This window comes from Anser brachyrhynchus, assembly GCF_964034855.1.
Source record: "Anser brachyrhynchus genome assembly, chromosome: 25".
NCBI lineage: Eukaryota > Metazoa > Chordata > Aves > Anseriformes > Anatidae > Anser > Anser brachyrhynchus.
In genome coordinates this window covers 1,985,983-2,010,343 of record NC_137718.1, presented here as the reverse complement: position 1 = coordinate 2,010,343, position 24,361 = coordinate 1,985,983, and the positions used below count along the sequence as shown (strand labels likewise).

The 24,361-nt window shown below is 43.6% G+C and overlaps 1 protein-coding gene across 4 annotated transcripts in view; it reads left to right on the top strand.

The window, feature by feature from the left end:
* The first annotated feature begins 3,540 nt into the window (after positions 1-3,540).
* Positions 3,541-24,361, top strand: part of NCAM1 (neural cell adhesion molecule 1) — a 116,527-nt gene continuing 95,706 nt past the window's right edge. For all 4 annotated transcript variants that reach the window (XM_080567593.1, XM_080567592.1, XM_080567594.1 and 1 more), the window contains exons 1-2: positions 3,541-3,630; positions 4,316-6,024. In XM_080567593.1, coding sequence (XP_080423719.1) covers positions 5,973-6,024 — 52 coding nt within the window. In that variant the 5' untranslated portion in view covers positions 3,541-3,630; positions 4,316-5,972. The remainder of the gene's footprint in view (positions 3,631-4,315; positions 6,025-24,361) is intronic.

Here is a 24,361-nt window from a genome sequence, read left to right as displayed (position 1 = left end):
GTCAGCACAGCCCTGTTCACTTGCCTTGCAGGTAGAGGAAAGCTTCGAGCACGGGGCTGCATGCACTGACTGGGAAGTGGGCGCAGTTCTTTAGCTGCTGATGCAACTTGTACATTGTCACATGGCTTGTCCCTCAAGCCAAGGACAAAGCCCCCCGAACACTGTTTAAGAGCAGGGTGTAAGTAACAGAATTTTAGGGGAACAGTGAAGACTCCCCATAGGAAGCAGAAGACCTCCTTTTGGGCAGGACTGAGGGATTATGAGAACAAAACAGCTTAGCACTATGTTTTCAAAGCAGAAAAATCCCCAATAATTGTCAGTCTTAACAGGTTACAGTGCAGATGGGTCTTCTCCAAAAGGCACAAGTATGCACTGTGTGCCAGTTATTCAGCAGCATGAAAACTGTTTGCACGGCTGCTACCGCTTCTTTAGTTTTTTCTTTACAGAATCATGTTTTCAAATTATTTTTTCCCCTATACTTTTACTTTCTCCATCTCACGAAGGTTCATGTTTGCGTTTTATTTATAACTTGCACCCCCCTACCACTCATTGTATTATTCTCTCTCCTACTACATCATCGACTTGCACAATTTATTCTGCAGAAGTGCGAAGACTTGTGTTTTCCAGTGCAGCATAGGGAAGACAAGCAACTCTTCTCTTTCTTGCACATAGCAGCAATTAGGGAGAGAACTTAATTGGTGGACCTCATGACCTGTGATTGTTCAGACCATCATAAATTCCAGTGCTTTCTTCAAGGACTTTATTTACTCACAGAACAACCCAGTCGCCAATCCTCATTTTAAGAGTAAGTCCAAGTGTAATTTCTTTGCCTTCTGTCAGCTCATAAAATTATTTGTTCTCATAAAAGTCTGAGCCTTATGTCTGAGCAACACATGACCATCCAGTAATATCCCAACAGAAGGACCCGAAAGCACATGAAAGAAAAAATGAAAGCTGCTTGTGATGTATCAGCAACATTGCCCAAGAACAAATAAATGGATTTCCTTAGCCATAGGGTCACCTGGAGCCCTCTCTGAGCAACTTAGTTTTAGGGGGATTTAGAAAAGTCTTTTGATAATTATAATCATAAACTTCTTTGTATTTCTATTTGCATAATAATAGCTGAAAGAAACAGCAATTTGGTACATAGCTGCATAAAATTTGTCCTTGTTTCATGTTGCAACTACAGAAGAGAAAAATCTCTTGAGTTTTCCTTGTGTGACAAGGGACTGGTTATATCAAGGGCCAAGCTACCATTGTTAGTGTTACAGAAAGCAAATGAAAAAGCTCTTGAGCAAATGATTAGATTTCCTTCATACTGAGACTGTGGGTAAGAGCTATGGTGGTTTTTTGGTGTTTTTTGTTTTGTGTGTTGTTTTTTCTTTGAATGAAAGCTGATGGCTTTAAGTAGATTGGTAGAGGAGGGCAAGCTCTGAAGGGTAAGCCACCATTCCTATCCCTCCTCCATGGCTTATCGAGCACAGAACGCCTCACAGACATGAAATCTCTGTCTCAAAAGATTTTGGAACTCCTCAGGCACTGCTGGGAGGTAGCAATCAAGGAACAAGGGTTGATGAATGGGATCTTGGACTGCTGGCTTCTAGTCCTGCCTCTGCTGAGGATTCTGGAAGTAACATGAGTCAGAACGTGGGTTGGGTACCCTAGGATTTTATGTCCCCGAGTGTCAGCACACTCAGTACCTCTGCCCTCTTCCAAGAGGAGCAGGAACCACCCTTGCAGTAAGGGAGAAGAAGGGTGAAGGGTCATAAACGGCCCTTTTATGCTGCCTCTTGCAAAACCTTTTTTTTATTATTATTACCATAAGGGGGCGAGAGTACTGTCATTAAGTTGCTAAGTAGACCCCCCCAGTCATTTATACGTTTCGGATCCACTTGTATGAAAAAAATCTGTTTATTCTGGGTCTAAATGTGAAATGGAGCTCCGTGTTGCTAGAATGTGGTTTCTCATAACTTTATGTGCTTGAAAATTCCTGTCAGGCGTATTTATACTTTTTAAACAAAAGCAGGTTGAGGGATGGATTTTTCCAATTAAGATAACCATTTCTTACTTGCTACCAAATGTTTAGCTAGGGACACCCTAATGCTTTAGTCTCTTCTGTTCTAATTTTGCATGTACTGGTTTTACACATGTATTACTCCACATAATATGATGATGGTGAGTCTTCTAATTAAAGTTAGTATAAATAACAGCAGAACTAGGACAGCTGTTCTTCTAAAACAGGTAGGTATTGGTGCTGGTTATACCGCTATCATTTAGAGGCACTGGGTGATGCCCTGGTTAATTGCAATGCTCCAATTAAAACAGATTCTAGTAAAGGCATGGGAAGAGTGTGGAAAAAACAGGCAGCTCATCCTGATGCACTCTTTACAGCCCCGTTATTTTCTGTGATTCTGATCAGCTGGGAGTCTCTCTTTTCCAAACTGAAACATCTGAGTGACTGTACAGATTAACACAAATTAAGAATATTAAGATGAGACATGCACTGCACGCTGTAAGTGTAATGGTTCTCTGTACAGAATTGTGCACATGAAATTTCAAATTTTAACTCCAAGAATGAAAGTGTTTTGGAGATAAGAAGTGTGGCAAGTAACTACCAGATATTTTCTAAAAATGCTGTTAGTTTGTCAATGACATTTCCATTGTGAGTCAGACTGACAGGCTATTTTCATGAGGTTTCTTTCCCATGATATTTTCACGAGTAGGTTAACAGCAGGCATGCACATATTTCTTTGTTCTGTGCATGGAACTATTACCTGCTCACACAGCTGTAGCAAGCGAAATCCCAGAGCAGGACAAATGTTGAGATCAATGTCAGAGTTTGTGCCAGGTATGTAGATAAGACACATGTTTTTAATGCCAAGATTCTGAATTTCTGAATCGTAACTTTCTCTCCCAATCCTGATGACTTCACCTTCATTCTTGTGGTTAGTGACATCACCAGAAGAGCCTTAATAGTTAGGTTTGTATGTCATATTGCTTAAAGGAGGAAGGGAAGATGCTATTTTCTTTCCCCTTTATTAAAACTCTTAAACAAAAATCAGTTACAAACAGAAGGGTATTTGAAGGGACCATCTCTGCTTGCATAGTCTATCTGTGGAGTATTGATCTGAGGTGCGTTTTGCACAGTGTTATGTGTCACGATAAATAGAATAGAATAACATTTTGACCAGAGAGACTATTAAAGTGCGTTTCCTTGGTGTGCCACTGATGTACACCTACAAATAAGTAATGTCTATTTTTGTGGGTTATATACCTGGGTCTAACAGTTCTCACAGAAAAACGCAAGTAATTTTTTTGTAGATTACCTCTGCTTAATGATGCTAGCATAAGGGACGGGTTGATGAAAAGCATCAGCAACATACCCACCTGCCTGTACAGCAGTGCTTATTACTGTCCTATTGCATCAGGTCTGAATCTCGGGATTTGACCTCAGCAGCGATTTTAGATAGTACGCTTTTCTTCACAAAGACCGACTATGAAGTATAACTGTCTCTTCTGTTATTTTTTTCATCTTGACAGCTGAAGTCCTCTCTTCACCCCACACAATGCTTTGATGGCAGAGAGAATTTCCAGTGCATCCTGTAACAACCCTGCCTCAAACAGCAACCGGTGAGCAGTCACGTCAAGAAAAGGGGAACGCTGGCTTTTGAGTCCTTTTGCCGTCTCATGACGCTGTGAAATGCCTGCATAGCTACAACTCTGCTTCATTTCTTCTCCCGTTTGCAGAGCAGAGGTAGCATTAGTTTCATAGACACCACTGCTGCTGGTTTTAACCCAGGGAGAAAACTCAATCCAAATTTACCATTCACTTTTGTTTATGTCAAGAACCAAATGAAGTCAACAATCAAAACCTGCCTGTGTGATTTGCCCCCCTCCCTTTTTTTTTTACAGATTAAGCAAAAAAATGCATGGCCCATAGACTCTTGTTAACTGATGTAACATTCTCTACAAGACCATAGCTCAACACATGCAAGTAATTCTTTTTTGCAGGTATACTCTGACTTTTGTAGAGTTGACTCAAATTTCATGGAAAAGACTGACATGAACAGTTGCAGCTTCTAAAGTAGTATTATAGCCTCATCATTCAATATATAATGACCTGTGCACTCCCACGATCTCTTATTATGAATGCTATAAATGTAATTTTTATGAGGTTGCTACCTACATAGATGCTCTTTGCAGTGAATGGAAAGAAAGAGACACTTGTGTAAGGCCTCTGGGAACTAGAACTAACTCTGCAAACTGGTTCTGACAGTGCTAATAAAAGTACGACAGCTCTGTCTCTTCTCTTTAGGAAATGATTGGGCTCTCAATCCTGCTGAATGGCGAGGAGTTTACCTAACTGCTCAGGGCAGAGGCAGACGTCCCCCAGTGCCAGGAATCCAGCTGGTGTCCGAAGACCACCGCATCTCACGAAACCACGTTTTGTTGCCTTCTGGGGGGACTTTTACAGGACAGGCTCATTACGAGAGTTGATGGCAGAGTTGAGGGAGCAGCAGATGGTTTGCCACTATGTTTTCCCACATTTGTCAACCAGCAGTTGAAAGGCTGGAGAAACAAGGTGGGAGTCTCGCAAGATGTTTTGGTGTGATGGATGGCAGGGATCCTGCCTCTCTGCTCTACAGCCACCAGTTCATTTAATCTGCTACGGGTATGTAATAATTGATGTACGCTCAGTATGCTCTTCATTATAAGAGAAGTACCTTGTGTGTACCAGAATTGGCTTACTTATGTCAGGATAGAAGGCACTGTTTCTTTGGAGGGTTTTTATCCCAAACACTGAGATGTTGGCTCTTTGTTACCAACATATATGACCTGAAAAATGTTCAGTGACCACTGGGACCCATCCAAATGAGTGACCTTGTGTTATAAGGGGGGACACGGAGCCCAGGACTGTGAGGTGTTGGGGGCTGAGGGGGTTGGAGGAGCAGGGGGCGGCCAGGCACCGCACGTGGCACGGCGCAGCAAGGTTGCTCTGCAGATAATCATTGCAATATGACGCCGTGGGCTAGGCGGGCCAAGGCAGCAGAGCAGGCATGTTTTCAATCAGATCGCAATAAGTAATTTTGTTGTTTCTTCTAGGGAAGCATTTTTATAAAATGGAAAGGGGGAAGGGATCTGTCGAACAGAAAAGAGTTAAACCGAGAGAACAGGCTCTGGCCTGGAGAGATCCTTCAGGCCTGCAATAGGGATGTGCTAGAATGGATTGATGATATTAAAATAGCGTTGAAATACTGATGATGTATAACTGTACTTAGAGGATATTGTCTTTATGTAGGGTATCTTGGGCCTGGATGGCTTATAGCTGTCACTTTTCTGTCAAAGCCTTTGCCGGCGGGAGTCCTGATGAATTCAGAACTGTCCATTCGCGGCGTTTCAAACTTCATTTTAAGACAGAAATTACGACCTATTAACCCTCCCAATTTATTCTGCACGTTACCACCACAGCCCCCTTCACGGGGAGCGCTGGGGGGGGGGGGGGGGGGCCGCGCTCAGCCCCGGGCCGGCCGCTCCGGCTCCGCGCTGCTCGCTCCGCACCGGGTTTTGCAGGCGGCCGCCGGCGCCCACCAGTCCCCCCGCGGCGCACTATTTGAGGCGGGCGCGCGTGGAAGGACACGGCGGCGCGGTGCCACCCGCCGCGCGGGGCCGGGCGGCGCAGGGATCCGGGCGGCGGTGGTGCTGCGGCCGCCTGTCAGTCACGGCGGCGGCGGCGCCGGGAGGCGGCCGGGGCGCAGCCGGCAGAAGGCGGTGCGGGGACGACGCGCGGACCGGAGCCCGTCGAGGAGCGGCTGGGGAAGACGTGAATTGAGGCGTCGGGGGAGGGGGGGGAGAAAGGAGAAAAATAAAATAAAAGCCTTATTAAAAATCCGGGGGGAGATCCGAGAGGCGAGCCGCGCTTCTCCCGAATTGCAGGAAAAGGTGCAACGGCCGCCGTCCCTCAGCCGGCTGCGATGCTGCCAGCCACCGCGCTGCCCTGGACGTTGTTTCTCCTCAGAGCCGCAGGTACGGCGGGGCGAACAATGGGGGCGGCCGGGCGGTGGTCGCGGCCGTGTGGTGATGGAGGTGGCGGTGGTGGTCGTGTGGTGACGGTGCTGGCCGTGAGGCGAGGGGGGCGCAGCCCGTGAGGGGCTCCCGGTGCCCGTGAGGGGGCTTTGTTGGCGGGGGGGGGGCGCTCAGACAATGAGGGGGGTGTGAGGGGCTGGGGGGTGCAGCGCCGCCGGGTTCCCCCCCCCCTCCCCTTGCAAGAAAGGGGAAGGGATGCGGCTGCAATTAACGAGCAGCTGCGGGGAATTAATAATTAAAAAAAAAAATAGGGCGGGGGGGAGAGGGATGGGGGCGAGGGGAGCGCGCAGCGGCCGCGAAGGGAGCGGCGCCGTGCACGAGCACCCCCCCAGCCCCCGCCCCTCCCTCCCGGGGGGGCTGCACCTGCCCCCCAAATCCGGGCTCTGTGTCCCCCCCCAGACTGGGGCTGTGCGCCCCCAAATCCGGGCGGTGAGCCCCCAAATCCAGGCTCTGTGCCCCCCCCGGGCTGCCACCCCCCGCCCTGCACCCACGCCGTGCCTCCCCCCCAGCCCCCCGGTGTCTCTCTCCAAGCATCAGCGGTCGAAGCCCCCGGAGCTGCCACCGCCTGTGGTTCTTCCAGCCCCTTCCCAGCCCGTCGCTTCTTGGAGCTGCTTCCCCAGCATCGCCGGTGCTGGCTCGGTGCAGCGCTCCCCGGCAGCTCGCTGCTTGCTCGGGTGGCTCCTGCACCCAGCTCCGTGTCCCTGCTCCCAGCTCGTGCCCGTCGTTGCTCTCGCAAACCACAGCCCCTTTTCACCCATCACTTCGGTGCTGGCCGTAACTCCTCGCTGCCTCATCCCCGTACGGGTGGCTCCTTATCTCCTCAAGCAATTGCCGGTGCCGTAGCTGGCTAGGAACCATCGTACATACCGACCATCGCTATCTTGTGGCTCAATTCCAGCTCCCTTCGTGCCGGACCATTGCCACCAGTGTGCCTGAGCCTGTTGCCAAGTTAACCCACCTGTTTAACATCAGCGCAACGCCCAATCTTAATGATACATGGCTCTCCCGTGACATAAGCACTATTATATACTTTATTATAGTTTTAAAAATCAGGATTACTGCTGATTAGGGAGCACGTATCACCAAACAAGGGGGATTGTCTTCCCATTTCCAGCACGGCTCCAGCTAGCTCTGCATCTGGCTCGGCCACGCCCTCCGATCACCATCTCTGCATACATTCTTCATCTCGACCCTTCCGAGATGCCAGACTGCTGTCTGTGATTCCTTAGCTGCCACCTCTCTGACACATTCGCACAGGCTTTCTCAGCTGTGGGAGGAGAGAATGAAGTAGGTTTTCAGGGAAAATAGATGGGAGTAGGCAAAGAGAAATGATCTCTAGATCATCTAGTGCCCCACTCAAATACACGTTCATGCAATAATAATAATAATAATGAATGCAGAGTGCCTAGAGAGCTGCACAACTGGAACAGGACTGTTAAAGCAGCACAAAATGCAGAATACAAAAGCCAAATAAAATATTAAAAAGCCAGAACAAAGCAGCAGCACTGTTTATGGTAAAAACGGCATCCAGCGTATCAGTTACGTTTTCCACGTTAAAGGATGCTTTGGTCTGCTAAAGCTTGTGCCTCCTTCCTTTCTGCTGACCGGACCACGTTCGGGGCTGGAGGGCAGAGAGGGGCTGTCGCGTGGGGCTTTGGCAGCTGGGATGTTGAAGTCAGTGAAGGGGAGGGGCGCAGCTGTGATGATGCTAATAAAGAAACCCTCACTACAGTTTTGCAGTAGCTAACATGAAGGAGGGGGCAAGAGAGGGGCGTTTTAGTGAAGAATACCTGAACAGAGCGTTGTCTGAGAAGTGGTTACGTGACAGATTGAGAACAAAAGCAAACATTCACATCTTTTAGAGTAATTCTGTATTTTGTATGTATTTTTTTGGCTGGGACAACGATGATTTAATTTACTGTTAAATGAAAAGTGCATTCTCCTGTAACTTAGAACTTGATTTATAGGTACAGCAGATGGCTCATCTCCTTTCATTTACATCCTGAGAACTATGGTTTCTTAAATAATACAGCGTTCTGTATAAACTTTATTCTCTTGGCATATGAAATTGAGAAGTCCTGACGTGAATATTTTTTTAAAAGGACATTTAATATAACAGTAGTGGAATGAATACCCTGTTTTTAAGCGTTAAAAGATTGTGGCTGCTCTCCAGACTGAAAGTGCCTTCCCTTTTCTCGGCTCATCTCCAGAAATGTTTTGCGGGTAGACCTTCTTGCACTGGGGAGAAGTGATTGGTTTCTTGTTGTGACAGAGTGGCCTGGCTGTTTGTTTTTAATATTTTTGGTGGTGGTCGTGGTAGTGTGTTTTAGGTTTTTTGGGGGTTGTTTTTTTGGTAGCCATGGGTTTGCCTTGGCTGGCTGGCAGCAAAGCAGAACCAATCGCTGGGGGCAGGAGAAAGGAACAGTGCATCTGTTGCCATCAGTCTGCAAGGAACAGAGAAAAGCATTAGCAAGAGACAAAAGTACGTTTTATTTTCTCGTTTAAAAGGCTGTGCTGCGTTTTGCTCATTATTTCGCACATCTGCTGAGATCATTTCTGTAGAGAATGCATGATTCTGGTGTTTTTTTTGTGTGTGTTTGTGTGTAGCTTTTGAAGTACTGGATTTGCAGGGCAATGTATTTCCGAATGAGTTTGATCTGTCGGTCGCAATTCTGTTGTACTCACAACTCGCAAATTGGGAGATGGATGTTACAACTTAACCAGCCCGCACGTGTAACCAGGCTGGGGAGAAGCTGTGTTCGTTGGAAGCGTGGATCACAGCTTGTACCCAGGGAGCTGTCAGGTCCATCACAGCATTTATGAGGTGAAGTAAAAAGATGCTGTCTTTGTTTTCCTCATTTTATATCTTCCCGAAGATCTGCAAAGTGGGATGGATTAAGTAGCAGAACTCAATTGTAAATATAAAAGTTTGAAAACGGCTGGGACTAAATTGTGTCTTCTGGCTTTCTGCACTGGCTTTCTGTAACGGGGAGAAGGTCTGGGAGTCACCTGGCTGCGGGTGCGTCTGTCGGAGAACTGCAGCTCCCAGGCACCTCCACTGTTCCGAGCGCTGTCCTGCACGCGTTTCCATGGGTCTGGGTGTGTTGGTTTTCATCCGTGTTCTCCAATTCTCAAGGGGGAAAAAAGAGCCGCCAGACGAATAGACTTTTGTCAGACATGAAAATCACAGAAGCAAATTTGAAGGTCAGACCTACGCTGGCTCTGGCTTCTTTTGTTTAGGAAACCACATCAGCGAAGTTTAAAGCCCTTGCTGATGCAAAGGGATGTAAATGAGGTGGGTTGGGGCAGTGCCATTATGCCCTTTCAGTTCATGGGGTTGAAATGCAGCTTCCCACTGCAGCTGCTCATTCGGAGCGTGTTCTTTTGAAGTTACCCCCAGCCAAACGGCGCCGCTCGGGCCTTCCCCATACCCCCGGCCTCGCTGCGTGTCTGAGCTCCTGCGAGGTGCTGGAATGAGATGTGCCGTGTGGGTTTTAGTGTACAGGACGGGCGCCTAAAGGAAGTGGAACAGATAGAAAGCAAGGATAAACTACAGGTTAGAATGCTTTTTTCACTTATGGTTCAAGTCTGAGGGTCTTCATTGTATCTGTCTAAGAAAAAGATGAGACGGCGGGTAATTGCTATCCACAGCGAGTCATACCTGCAGCTTCAGAACCTTCCAAGGAGAGATGAAAGAAAAGCTTGCGTCAAAACATGTTGGCGTGCACAGGGGAGATGGTGATGTATTTGAAAATGACCCAAACTAGCCAACAGGTTTGGTTATAGCAATTTTTTTGTTTTGGAAAGCGAGGGCTTTGTCATCCGAGGTTGCTTTTGTATTATCACGTGATGTATATGTATGAAAGATTCTTCTGAGAAACTACGGTTTGGACCGATGTAGAAATTCGGTGGCCTTAGTCCTGGTAACTTGAGATCTTCAGGCAGCTGCTGATGGAAAAGCTTATTTTTTTGGAATAGCTCTTAATGGAAGGTTTTGCCCAATTAAGCATGTGCAAATTGCTTTAGAATAGGAGAGTTGTAATTTGCTGAGTTTGGCCCACAGATAGTTCTCTTTCTGCACAGTAGGGATGTTTTTATTTGCAGTGTGGAGACAAATCTGGGGATGAAAATGGCTTTGGATACAGTGATGGAGCTCCTTCCTCTGCATGGCGGTGTTGGGAGATTCTGAGCTTCATTCTTTTAGTTGGTGACCGCCAACACATGTTTTGAGGAAATGTTGAGCTTTGCCAGACTGTTTTGGAAAGTGGAGTGAGTCAAATTCTAGATCGTAGGAGCGCTTTTTGGAAGCAGATAGAGTGGAACGTCTGCAGGTTACTTTCAAGCGTGCTTTATGTTGTGGGGTTTGAAAATACGTAGTTTTTATAGGCCTTGAGATAGGAGCAAATGAAATGAATACACAGCAGCCATTGCAATGATCATCTTTGCAGTAACACGTCGTTCAGCTTGCTAGGCAGTCATCCTTCTCCAACAAGAAGAGCGGTATCATGAAACCATGCCTCAGTAGCTACACCGAGGAAGGAACTGTGGGGAATAGCCACGTAGTACTGTACTTATGAGCTGGATGAGTTGTCCAAATTCTTAAGCCATCACACTGAAAAAGTGAATAGTTGGTATGGATATCTGCGAAGCTTGCCATTTAGACTTGCAAGTCAACTGTGAGTTGCATCAGAAGGAAGGCAGTCCTGCAGCATTTGGAGAAATAAGGTGTTTGCTCCTGAAGATGAATGTGCCTCAGCTTTCTACAGGATATTCAAAATTAGACCTCAGATTTAGAAATGGGAGAGAGAAGTGTTCGGCTCAAGTCTGTGATAGTTCAGCTTTTCTGCAGGACAGGTCCTGTGTTTCTTCCCTGTCCAGGTTCCTGAGGTACTGAAGGTCTGTAAGGATACGTCTGCCCCCAGAAATCAGTAGCAAACGTGCCCTCATTTGGCCTGAAGTCAGGCCCCCGAGGGACCCAAAACCAGGGGATGACAGAAACTGACCCTACAGCTATTTCCGCCAGCAGTTCATAATAGCCGGGATGGAGTCCTGTGCCGGTAAATCTGATGCAAGAAAATTAAGTTTAGGCTAGAGACAGTAACGTGATACGTGTTGTGGTTGATCCTCCAGCTATTTCCATCCCATGTCTTATGGCAAGACAGCTGTAGAGATCCGCGGGATGTGTTGTGAAAACTGGGAGTTGCCTGATTTAGTACAAACGTGGTGGAATGATGCGAGGGAAAAATTGGAAAAGGCACTCGAATTCTAAACAGAACATATTTGAGATTTATTTCACAGACCAAGGAATAGAAGTTTCAGAAGCTGTATCGTCTGCTCCCTGCTCTGTGAACCAGGGCTCTGGTGAATATTTTGAGAGGGCAATGGGCTAAGTGGCACATGAAGTTTCAAAATGCAGAAGTAGTAAAGCCTTGGGAGAGAGTTACTTGCAATGAGTGAATGCAGTCCTGATCAATGAATTGGAAATCATCTTTGTAAAGGTTTAAAAAGTTACGAAAAGAATTAAATATATTTGCTAGTAGTGGTGGTAGTTTTTCTACAGATGATTATAATGAGCTTTGACTTACTGGGAAAAGGGTTTTCAAAGTATTGTTTGCAGGGTTTAGAAAAAATGAAGCCATTGAAAGTGTTACTTTATTAGAATGGAGAAACCATTTGGTTTATTCTGAGTTAGATATCCGTCACCTTCTCGTCGTCTTGTTTGCTAGGACAGAACACACACAAAGAAACTCCTCGATGTCTTAAGTGTTCCAGAGTCGTCAGTCTCATAATTTCTTGAATTTAAATTATTTTGTTCTCTTTACATTCTACTTTTTGAGACCTTTAGAAGAAATGGATCTTTGTCAATGAAGATAGATACTTCTCAGTATTCTTAATTGCTTTTAAAAGTCTGGAGGTCTGGTGATTCCTTACAATCTGCCTACAGAGCCGAGCACTGGTGAGGACACGTTTGGAGTGCTGTGCCCAGTTCTGGGCTCCCCAGCAGCAAACAGACACAGGCTTACTGGGGAGAGTCCAGCGAAGGGACTGGAACATCTTTTGTGCGAGGAGAGGCTGAGAAGACTGGGGCCTTTAAGCCCGGGAGAAGGCTCTGTGGATCTGAATGTGTGTAAATACCTGCGGGGAGGGAGGGAAGAAGGCAGGCAGGCTTTTCTCAGCGATGCCCAGTGGCAGGACAGGAAGCGTTGGGCACAGACTGTTCAGACCTGACTTCCTGCATCCCCACAAGAAACCCAAGGGAACCCAGCACGTTGCTGCGAGGATGGCGGCTGCGCCATGGGACAGGCTGCCCAGAGAGGCCGGGGAGCCTGCGTCGTAGCACTCAGCACCCAGCTGCACCCGTCCTGCGCAACCTGCTGGGGCTCTGGCTGCCCATGCCCGCTGGGGCCTTGGGCCAGAGCCCCCCCAGCTCAGCGGCTCTGTGGTTTTCGTGCAGGTGCTGCTGTAAAAGGGGTGCAGTAGGCTCTTGTTGGAAGATTTCATCTACTTTGATTTTTTGTTGTTTGTATTAATGGTACGTATCAACCTTGGAATCTTTAAGGTAAACAGGAACGTTAATTATTGGTTACTTTAATAATAGTTTACAACACTCACTAACTTGGAATGCCCTTCCGAAGAGAGGGAAGGGAGTGTTTAAAGCTGTGCGAAATGATTGGGAAGTGTGTGAAGTGAAGGGCTAGAATAAGAAATGGGTCACTTAATGTGTTTAAACTGCCTTTTGACCTGATTTTGTATGGTGTATTGGCACTCGAGGTGCAAGGTTCTTGCCATAGGAGATTCCTAGCTGAGTTGTACAGAGGCGATGTAGTTGACCTGGTGATAAGTGATGAAAAATTGCGATGAAAATTTGAAACAATGGAAATAGAAAATTGGTGTCTTCAAATCTGAATGGGATTTTCAGATGTCTCCTGAAAAAATATTTTGGAAAGGTACTGGAATTGTAACATATTGAGACACAAACTAATTCTCATTGAAAAGAGTTTGTAATAAAGTAATAATATAATTTTAAATATTTTAGGTTTTGTAAAATTTTCTTGCTTTATTTTAAAGAAACACGCATGTATTTTTTACAAAAAAAAGTGCAACTATTTATACAGGACTTTTAAATGTGATCTTTTTAACAAGAAGACTGAGACATATGATGCACTCAAATTTAAATTCTACTTTATTTTGATGCCTTCCTAGCTAGTATACCCGAGGCTGCATTTAAATATGATACGAAAGATGAGCAGTCAGTTTGGTATTGTTTACATAATATTGGCAAATTGGTCTTAATGTGTGGTATTATTGCATAATCTGATGTTTAAAATAAACAGAGGAAATAATTGAAGAAACCTCGGAATTTGGAAATGCTTGTTGGTGGTTCTTCACATCCCACTAAAAAGCAGGCTGTCTTTGCATATTAATCACTCTTTCAAAGGAAGTTTGCCTTATTTGCATTGTGCATGCTCTGAGGAGTCCCATAGTGTGCCTGAGAAAAAAAGGGGGGGGGAGGAATTGGAATTGTTGTTCTGAAAAGGGTTTTTATTCCATTCAAGTGGAAAGACTGAATGCAGGAGAATTAGTGCAGTGTTTTGTGGAAGAACAGTCCCATTTGGTCATCGCGTTTCATGTGGAGCAGTCCTGGCGCGTAAGGAGGCTGAGCACTGGGGGTAGGGTTAAGAGGGGAGTGACTCATCATCGCATGATGTAATCTACAGGATGCAAGATCCTCTCCATTAAATCTGTAAGTACTCCTTGGATTTTCAGACAATTAGGATTTAAGTTAAAATATTAGCAAAACATTTAGCACCTTCCTTTTATGAATACAGTGACCAAAGCACCAGGCCTTTGATACCTTTGGAAAATATGTGGGAGATGTGAAGGCTGGGGTGGTCTTCAGGTTGCCTAAGTTTTGGCATAACAAGATTTCTTAGGGCTCGTCTATTCCTTTGGTAATGTGGTTTTACACTACCGCAGCTGTTACTTTGGAGGAAAGTGGGGTGACAAGTTAATGAGTCTTGCTCTCTTTGCACTTTTTGTCTTCTGGCTGCAAATTCAGGGAAGGTGAGCTTTTCTTCTGCGTTAGATATCCTCATTTAAGCAAGGAAGATGTCTGCAGTCTCAAAAAACAAACCGAAACAGAAAGTACAAGCCAAAACAAAAGCACACACAAGCATCACTTTTATTTTGAGATTTTGAAACTTGAACTTAAGAGGATGGTAGAATTGTAGAATCAGAGAACACCCGGAATTGGAAGGGACCCACAAAGATCATCGAGTCCAACTTCTGGCTCCACAGACTACCTAGAAATGAAACTGTGTCTGAAGAGACATGGTAGAGATGTTTCGCTGAGTGATAGCCCTCAAACTGTTTCGCTTGGTATCCTAAATGGGAAGATGTACAGATAAAACCTGTGTGTACGTAAATATACATCTTTTCCACTGCAGTGGGAACTCGATTTCGAAAGGAGCTGCGGCACAATGAGTAAGAACATTGGCCTGCCAACTGAGTCTGTGATTGGGGCGGTTATGAGTAGTATCATCAACAGCTTCTGCTTGAAGTACAGGTGAATCTAAATCTGTTCCTGTGTTGCCATTGTTTATGCTGATGGCAATGAGGAAATACAGACATCTGTTGAAGGGAGAAATTGTAGCTGGGATAACTAAAATAATGGTTCTACTTCCAAATCCGAAGATGTTATCATGTGTTTGTGTTTAATCAATAATATTGAGCTCTGCTGTTGTTGAAGTCTTTGGTGTCTTCTTTCTTTTGCTTATCCTTGAATTATGAACTACTTGGGCATATTTTCTTACACTGAAATTAATTTTGTTTAGCTAGAAAAATATCAGGTAGTTTCCTTTTAATGTGAAATTCACAATGTGCTGAATGAAGTACTGTAAACCAGGGGAGGTTTAGAAACAGTTATCCTTCTCTGAACTAAAGCCAGGAGAAAAATCTTGTGTTGGTATTCTGGCTGGGGTGAAGTTGCTTTATCTGTAAAAATCTTTCCGGAAATTAATTGCAAGAATTGAGTTTTCGGTGGTTTTGTTGTCTTCTGTAATACAAAATGATATCTTTTTAGCTGAACAGATGGTCATTTGTTGTTGTTGTTGTTTTGCTTCTTAATTGTTTTTGTGACCATGAGGACTTGAGCGTCAATTTGGTAATGCTATTACTGCAAGAAGACAGGAAGAACATTTCTCTGATTTGCTTTCACATTTTTTGTATTTTAGCGAGGACAGATTCATAGTGCATATGTACAAGCACATAGATTCTAAGGTAGAGATGGAAAGATTTTCGTAAAGTATAGAATCAGAAGTTTCGCTTGTGTTGTGTTGCTGTTAGCTCAGCTATAGTTAGAAGAAAAACAAAAAGCCCCAGGTGATAGTTTTCCATTACTTTGTTCATTTATTTTCTTTGTAGGTTTAGATAAAGCACTTAGCACTTGCAGCGTTCAGAGGTTAAGTGTAGCAGCAAATAATCTATACAACTGATGGTAGTGCTAGTTCTATCTGTGATGAGTTCTAATGAGAGTGAACTTACTGGATGGTTGTGCAAGGTGTGGCATTGTTATGATAAAACAATGCATTTATACAGTCAACCTCTGTATACTTTGAAAGCCTTTAAAATAATCCATTTAAAATCTTTCTCTGTCGCTGTTAGTTGAAATAGCACTTATCAATGTGCTTAAAACATCCATTTTGCGCAGTTCATGATCTAGAATGCAAAATGCATGCTGACAGTATTGGCTAATTATAATTTTTCAAGAACTTGATTTTCTGTTTTTGAATATGTTAATACTGGGAGAAACAGTCATCAGACACTTGTGTATACCATTTTAGAAAATATAATCAACAGCTGCTTGTCCAAGTAACTTATTAAATTATTATAAGCCTGCAAAATTCAAAAGAACAGACTACTGTAAACATATTTCAATTGTGGTGTTTTCAAAAGATAATCTCATAGAAGTATAACATGCTTTTAGGGATTGTGAACAGACATACAGAATTACTGCACAATTCCCCAAATCCTTTTGGAGTTTAATCTGTTCATGATCTGTGGGATGTGACTTGAAGGTGTTCAGCATTTATTATATACTCCCGAGCGGTTTGGTGTTTGTTAGAGGAAAACAGTCGTCGTGGCATACTGTTAAGAATGTGTATGTGTATTTCTTACTGACACTTAGCTCGCAAGATGGAGTGGATACTAAGAAAATCATTGTAAGGGAAAATAAACAACCTTACTGAATTTTACGGAGAGATATGAATCCTATTCAGTTTCTCTTCCTGTTGTCACTAGCAGGATTTTTCAGCCTTCGTCTGTAAGCTGAGTTTTGCTTAAGAAAACTCATTGACCTGTAAGAAGAGGTTTGGCGTATGGAGTAGAGATTTAATTTAATATGGATTCACTCCCTTGCTTTGCCATTGCTTTTTGTGGATTCCCTTTGGCTGGTTAGCTCTATCGTTTTTCCCTTTTTCCTCCAAAATGAGTATTTAATAAAATACTTAATTTCTACAAGCAAATTCAGAGCAGTTTGTGCTTTATGGAATAGGTACTGCAAAGAATGCTGCAAACTGCTCTGTTTGCTTGTATTTATAGCTAGGAAGAGGCTGTCATTCTTTGCTTCAAATTAACGCGAATTGCGCATTAAGGATATGTGGTGATATGTTTCTGTTTAATAGAATAAAAGTTATTTTGTCTAATGCTTGAAAATAGAATAAAACAGTTCCGTTGGAAGGGACCTACAAAGATTGAGTCCAACAGCCTGACTACTTCACGGCTCACTTTATTAATGGCATTATCCAAAGGCTGCTTGAACACTGACAGGCGTGGGGCATCACCAGCCTCGCTCGGAATCCTGTTCCAGTGGTGGACCACCCTCACGGTACAGAAATGGTTCCTGCTGTCCGGTGTGAACCTCCTGGTGCAGCTTCGTGCTGGTCCCACACGTCCTGTGACCAGTTAAGAGGGAAATGAGTGCCTCTGTTGATCGGACGCTCCCATTCCTAGCAAAGAAATGTCTTTTTTATGGTCACGGCCTCGTTCAGTTGGCTTTTGCATGGTGTCAGTCATTAGGAAGCGCATCCTGCTCCTTGGCACGTGTTCAGAGCCGTTGCCCGCACAGTGCTGGCTGGGTGGGATCGCCCGGGAGGATCCTGCCTCACCTCAGTGATGCTTTTTTGAGGGATGGAGGTGAGTGGGCAGCCGTCAGCGAGCACAGCTGGAGGCTCACAGTCCTTCCTGGGCTGAGGAGCCGTGTAAACCTGCAGACTGGCCAAAAAGACTACGTTTCCCCTACGTGGGCGTTCCTGTGAGCTTCAATGGGTTGTGGTAATCTTTCTTATACCTGCTGAAAAAATAGAGATTTTTCTTCAATGGAAAGGGAGGAAAAAATAGCCTAATTAGGAAGCATTTTTTCCATATCAAACCTGCCTTAACTGCTCATGCTACAATTCGCTGGGCCTGCTGTTTCCAATAATGATTTGCTGTGGATTCTCAGGAAGAAATATAGGAAATTGATTTATATAATGATCTTTTCCCACTCAGAAATATTAGATGGTAGCAGTGTTAGTAATGAAAATACTTAGACTGCCAACATTTTGTGGTATTTCACACATTCTGTTCTGCTCTAAGAAAGATAATCTTCCTCTTCACTTATCATCAGCAAATCTGAACATCATCAAGTAATTCATTAACCAAACTAATACCTGTCACATCTGTCACATCCCATATTCTTTCATTTGGTCTCTCTGCCAGAAGACAATTTGCAGTGTACTGAAGTGTTTTGGTTTGGTTAACTTCTTTAAAAAAATACACCTTTATTCTCTGAAATCGTCTGTTTCGGTTGTTGTTATCCATGAACTTAAGATTCTGTCTTGTGTCTTTGTAGCCAGCTACAGTCACAGCATCAGGTTTAGGGAAGAACTAGTGCCATATTCCTGAGGTTTTGTGTATTCGTGGTAGTGCTTCTCATGAAGCTCGATTAGTACATGCAAATAAGACGTGAGATACAAGTAGCAAATTCCACACTAAATTATTTCACGTGTTAAGACCCGGCATTGTTTATGTATTTTTGTAATGCCTTGTGTAGGAGTGCAGTTGGTTTATTATTTATTGGGACATACAGAAGTACCTGCAAGTATTAGTAAAAAAAAAAAAAAAAAAAGGTAAGATATTTTCTCATCAGGTGAATGGTTTTATCTTATCTCCTCCTCCTTACAGACTGCAGTGAATTTAGTTGAAGTGGTGAGTGAAAGCAATGCTGCTTATTCCTGTGGAATTTAGCACTTTAAATGGATTAGACCTAAAAATATCTCTGCCTGACAGTGTGACAGATCCAGAAGCATTTTAAAGTATCTGCATTTACATATTTGATGTAAACTTAACAAGATTTCCCCATTTGAGCTAACCAATGACGTAAATGCAAGCTCTTTCGGAGTCAATAGTCTTATTAGAACATCTGAATATTGGAAAGAATCGTAACATTAACGTATACTTTGTTCAAACACAAGCCCATCCAAGGGTATCCAAAAGAAAATGTAATCTTTGTTACATATAGGAAGTACAATTCACTCCTTAATTATGTGGAAACTGTAACAAACATTAACCTCTTTCTGCAACTTTTGGGTGTTTTCTAGCTTGCAGCAACTTGACTGTAATCTTAGCATTCCATGTGTAATTCTGCTTGCAGTTTTGAAGTACCTGCTGTGCAGTTTGTAGCCCTCTGTACCTCTGCAAAATGAGTGAAATGTGGGTGCATGAGAAAAGAATACGTAGCTTGCGCCAACACGAAGGAGTGGCTGGCTGCTTACATGGGTTCTTCTCAAGGAAATGAGTTGGTTTTGGATTTTTCATTTTTTAACCTTACTTATGACTTCTAGTGCCAACTAGCTCCTATTTTTTAAAGGATGGCATGTTAGCACTGCGTTATGGTTAAATATGTACTTCTGCTTATAATCACATAAAAAAACTACGATGATGTTTTATCAATGGAAAGTGAAATAATCGTATTTTGTGCTTCTCAAAAAGCCAGGAAATGCATTACCACAAATGACAATCTTCTGATCGAAATTGTGGTACGTGTTCCCGTTTTGTTTGAACTGTGTTCTGTTTGTTGGGTATGAGACAGAAAAGCACATTCATCTTTGGGTGCTGGACAAATGCCCTTGAAATTGCCTTCCGTTTTTATACATGAGATCTGCGCTCGTTGTCTTCCAGGATGCTCTGGTGAGCGGACTTAATTCCATATTTCTGTCTTGTTTACAATTACGTGAATCGGAAGCAGGTGCTGTGAAATGGGGGTAACTTTGGTTATGCTGCTGCTTTATATTATCAGGTTAGACATGGGAAGAATACATTATGGTATCCCTCTTATTTTTTCCTCATTTGAGTCGCGGCACTTCTGTGCTGTAGGGTGTTTTTGTGCAGCTAGCTGTAGGAATGGCACAATGTGCTGAGACGTATTTGTTCTCTAAGAGGCCGTTGTCAAGAAAAAGTGAGGCGAAGTGCCTAGAGTGGTTTGGGATTTTATTCTGCATTGTATTTCTTTCGTGTCCTGTGTGAAGATCACTGGGTAAGGATGATCACCTTGCGTTCCGTATGCTTTGTGGATGTGGGGTATTGATATCTCTTACACAGGTTTCAAACCAATTCTGCACGTAAGCATTAACAAAGATAAGTGTTGCAGCCAGGCTTATCATTCTCAATCTAGTGGTAGGGAAGCTCACATAAACGTTGCTTGAATTCACTCAGTAGCTGGTGGGTTAATGGTAGTCGGTGGAAATGCCATGTTTTTATTGACATGTAACAGAAAAATGATCCTGGTGCCCTTGCAGAGGGATGAGAACCAGGAACTACACAATCACACAAAAATGGTCATTTTTTTAATAGGGTGCGATGATGTCACTGTGTTACACCTCCCCATGCCTTGTATTTTCAAAACTTCTGGAAGCAGTTATACATATGTATTTTTTTAATTTATTTTTTCCATTCTACTGAACTTTTTTTTTGTTGATTTTTCCTTTTGGCCCATACTTAGATTGCAGAACTTTTGGCTGCGTGCTTAATAGCTGGAAAGATGAGTTTCTGATAAGTAAGGGCACGTAGCAGGCTTCGATTGCTGTTTCTACAGATTCCTGGACGTTGTGGAAGACTTAAATGCATGTTACACTGATACATTTGGTTAGCTGTGTGTGCTGCAGGGAAGACCTGCTGTTATTTCTGCTTCTATTTTACTGTGGTATTTATAGAGGTCATAAATTACAGACAGTGCAGTAAAAGACAGGTACGATCTGAAAGCTGGTCCAGGTTAACATTCTGAACTCCACTAGGTGGCACTAATTTATTGTTCTGTTTATCAAGTTGCTTTCTCCAGAAAAAAAGGCAATGCACTTTGTGAATTATGGTGGGAGGTTTTTGATTCGGGAATAGCACAGTATAAATAAAACATCGATGATAACAAACAGTTCTCTGTTCACCTTGTCTATACAACTAAAGTATCCTTCAAGACCCTGTGAATTGTGCAGCTCTATTGTAGATGCTTTTTGTGGGCAGTTTGCAGATGTTTTTTGGTGTGATATGGTCATTTCTCTGAGGTAGAATAACCCGTCCTCCCCAGAGTGGTGGTACTTGAAGTTGCACTGCAGGTTGTTCGCAAAATATCTGTGAAATCTACTTGACTACCTGAAGGGAGAAGCGCCCAAAGGAAATTCAGTATAATCTGGTATTGTGTGAGTGTTTGGGAAAAATGTTTCTCAAAAAAAGAGGGAGGGATGGGATTTCACTGTGGGATTGGAAATGCATCATCAACATTGAGGTGAGAGAGAAGGGGGTGGATCTGTAACAGTGATGGCAAGAACCCAGCTGGATAGATCTTTCCTCCTGAATAGATGGATAACCATTTGGCTGCATGTGGTTCTGACATCTCGGCTTTCAGCATATCAAAAGCATTTAATGGGCAGATAAATTTTCCAAGGCTTTCTCAAAACAAGTCAGTATTCAGAAGCTCGGTCTGACGAGCAGAAGGCACGAGTATTTCCAGTGGGTTATGATCATCCAAGTTCTCTATCTTCTGGTTAGTGTCAAAATGATTTAAACATGATCCTGTTGAAGGGCATTGGGTATGACATGAGCATATTTTATTCCGACACTAGGGGTAGAAAGGGCCATGACAGCTATTTCTGTGCACTTGATACAAAGAGGGTGCTCGGCAGAGATCCTGACTCACGTAGAGCCAGCTCTTCGGGTGCTGCGCAAAGGCGACAGCCTGCTCAGAGGAGCCAGGCTACAACGATCCCTTGCCATCGGTGACGATGCGGTGCTGAGAACGACGTTTGTGGCAGTGTAGAAAATCAGCGAGTGTGCTCAGTAGAGCTGGGGCGTGAGGAGGACATGCAGGAACTTCAGTTCTCTCGTCTTGCTCCTACAATGTCAGTCCTACCAAATAGTGCCTCTAATGGCGTTGTAAATACATGAGCCTCATATGGGCCTTGGTTTCAAGCCAGTAGGGGAGATTTTTAGGATGCTAGTTGAGAATAAATGCTGAATAAGGCTTTGTTCTACCAAACAGTGACTTATTTTCTTCATTTAATCTAGTTTGCAGGGAAGCTGGGGAGGAGTTATAAGCAGGGTTGTAGTCTTGCCTCTGTTGGCTTAGAATCCAGAACTGGTGGGTATTTTCATCTGGTGCTATGCAAGATAAATGGAGCTTCTCTTACGATTTTTGTCTGAGCTGAAGAGTTCCTGCCCTTGTGTTTGCAGAGTGCGTATAGTTCCATCTCCGATCTCCTTCCCACCCTAAATAAACACTAGTTATTCCCTTCACCTTTCTGGCAAGCAATTTTTGCAAGTAAGTGGCTCTTTCACAGAAAACAGACGTCTCTTTTTGCTCTTGAAATGTCTGTCTTTTGTCCAGCCTGTATTTGAAGGCGTGAAGTCTTTCAGAAGAACTTGGAGACTCAGAGAAGTATAAATGTGACAGCAAATCCCTGTCCGTTTATCAGTATTGGAAATGTTGAACAGCTTACGCCTGAAGGCCTCTGATCCTTCAGCTGTGCCTCGGTTGCACTTCCTGGAGTTGTGCAAAACCATTTCCTTGGGGGCTTGCTGTGCTCTTGGGCTAGGTCAAGGCACTTCGCCAGCAGCTGGTGGCTTTGTGTCCTCCTGTCTGGAGCGTGGGTTTTGTAACACTGAGAAACGTTTAACATCCGACACCAGTTTTCAGGATCTCAAATCTAACCTGTGCCAGCCAGCTCCTTGCTTGAAGTTATTCATGAAACAGGGCAAGGGCAGCTTGAAACCCAAATGACAAGGCTGTAATCCTTGAAAATCTCTATCGAGATGTTTACGCTGATAGTGGCTTCATCAGACACACCATGGTGATGCGCATGAGGGAGTTAAAATACATTTCAGTTTAGTTGGCAATCTGCCTTCTGGCATTTATGTTGCAAGTACCATGAAACAGTTTGATTTATGTGTTGACATTCTTTGTCGCTTTTAGTTGTGTGGTTCCCCACCCTCTCGAGCTGTAGATTCATTTGTTAGTCTGGCTTCTAATATGTAATTATAGTTATCCTTCACCAGGCACAGCACGCTGCGATCTGCACAGACTCCTTCCAGTCAAAATGACAGTTGGTTTTTTTAAATTAGTTTTTTTTTCCCATCATGATGCTATTATTTTTTACATAAATGTATGTGCTTTCAGAATGTAACCCTTTGTGAGGAGGCAGTTGGTAATATTATTCATGGCTTTTGAATTTCATGCCAGTCCAGGTGATTCAGCTTTTTTTATCTTAGTGTAGTTTCGTTTTAATGCTGCAAAGATTTTCCTATTAATTAGAAATGCTTGTAGGTAAACACTGTAAAAACCTCACAGTGTACATGGAATTTTCAGACAGTATATAAAACGTATGAGCTGGTAAAACGTTTGTTATTTGAACCTTATTCAGGCATACGCTACCAAACAAAGGTTTTATGGAGTTAGTGAAAATAGATTACCCTTCTGGGTTATAATCATTATTTCCCAAAGGCTTTTTCCACTGCCATTTTTTCTGTTTTTAATTTTTTTTCTTCTAGTTTGCAGCATACTGTTTACCAGTTTGCAGCTTGGATATTACTGTTCAAGACAGGAATGAATGCGTTGGTACTGACTTGATTGTGTCAAGTGCGGCGACAAGCGTTTGGGAGAAGCCTCTGTTGCGTGAGGCTGATGGGGATCGGATGCCTGCTGTTCTTCGGACAACCACAAATCTCATTGTAAATTAACTTAAAAAGAGGAAATTTACTGAAGCGTATCTCAGCCTGTTTGGTTTGTTCTGTTGGGATGATCAGTCAGGACTGCTGGCTGAGGTGGGTGGAGACATGGCGGGGGCCGAGTACAAGGTCTGCTTTCCAGAACAGAAGGTGGAACGGTAATTTATTATCTGACATTCTTTGAAAACAGATGGAAAACACTATGCTTATAAATTTGCAAGGGAAAGAATTTTGGAAGCAGGCTTTGCATATGTCCTCCCCCCGCCCCCCTTGCACCCTTTCGCATGCTTAGAAAAACAGAAGAGTTGAGTCCGTCCTTGTTATGGGAAACAAGCTTCTGTGGCGTGAAGGTGAGTCTTGCTGGTGAGATGGATAGCACATTTAAAAAGTCCCCAAACGATTCAACATGAACGTGTCAAATAGATGGCAAATGCGTGAATAAAACAAGAAGGCCATGGGAAGTGTGGGATCAAATGGATGCTTGACCGGAGCAATATCACTGAGCACACCTGCCCTGCTCCACCTTCTGGGAGGTCTGAGGAGCCTTGCTGCGTGGTTGGAGGCGCTGTGACTGCGCTCTTAGCTGTGCAGCTTGGCCGAGCAGGCCCTCAGAACACCTAGAGGGAGGAAGTAACTGCTCATGAGGTCAGCTGGGTATGGAGGAGATCGAGAATCCCATGATACCTGGACACGTTGATGTGCATCACAGATGTGTTTGACTTGGAGACTGAGATTTACAACTGTGGAGGTGACTCAATATTTTCATTTGATTGTTTTTTGGATTTTTTTTCATTCTAATACAAATAAGAATATAGCATGAACATCAATATTAAATTGAAGCAGGGAAATCATGTCTTCATGCATCTCCAGTGAATTTTCATTTTAATGGAAGGCTTGGATATCAGCCACTTGCACTCTATCATTCTTGTTTATAGTGTATTTTCATCATTTGATGAAATGATTAATTGTAACCTCTGAAGCTTTGACTTGCTTTTTCCATTTTCTGTCATGAGGTTACACTTTTTTC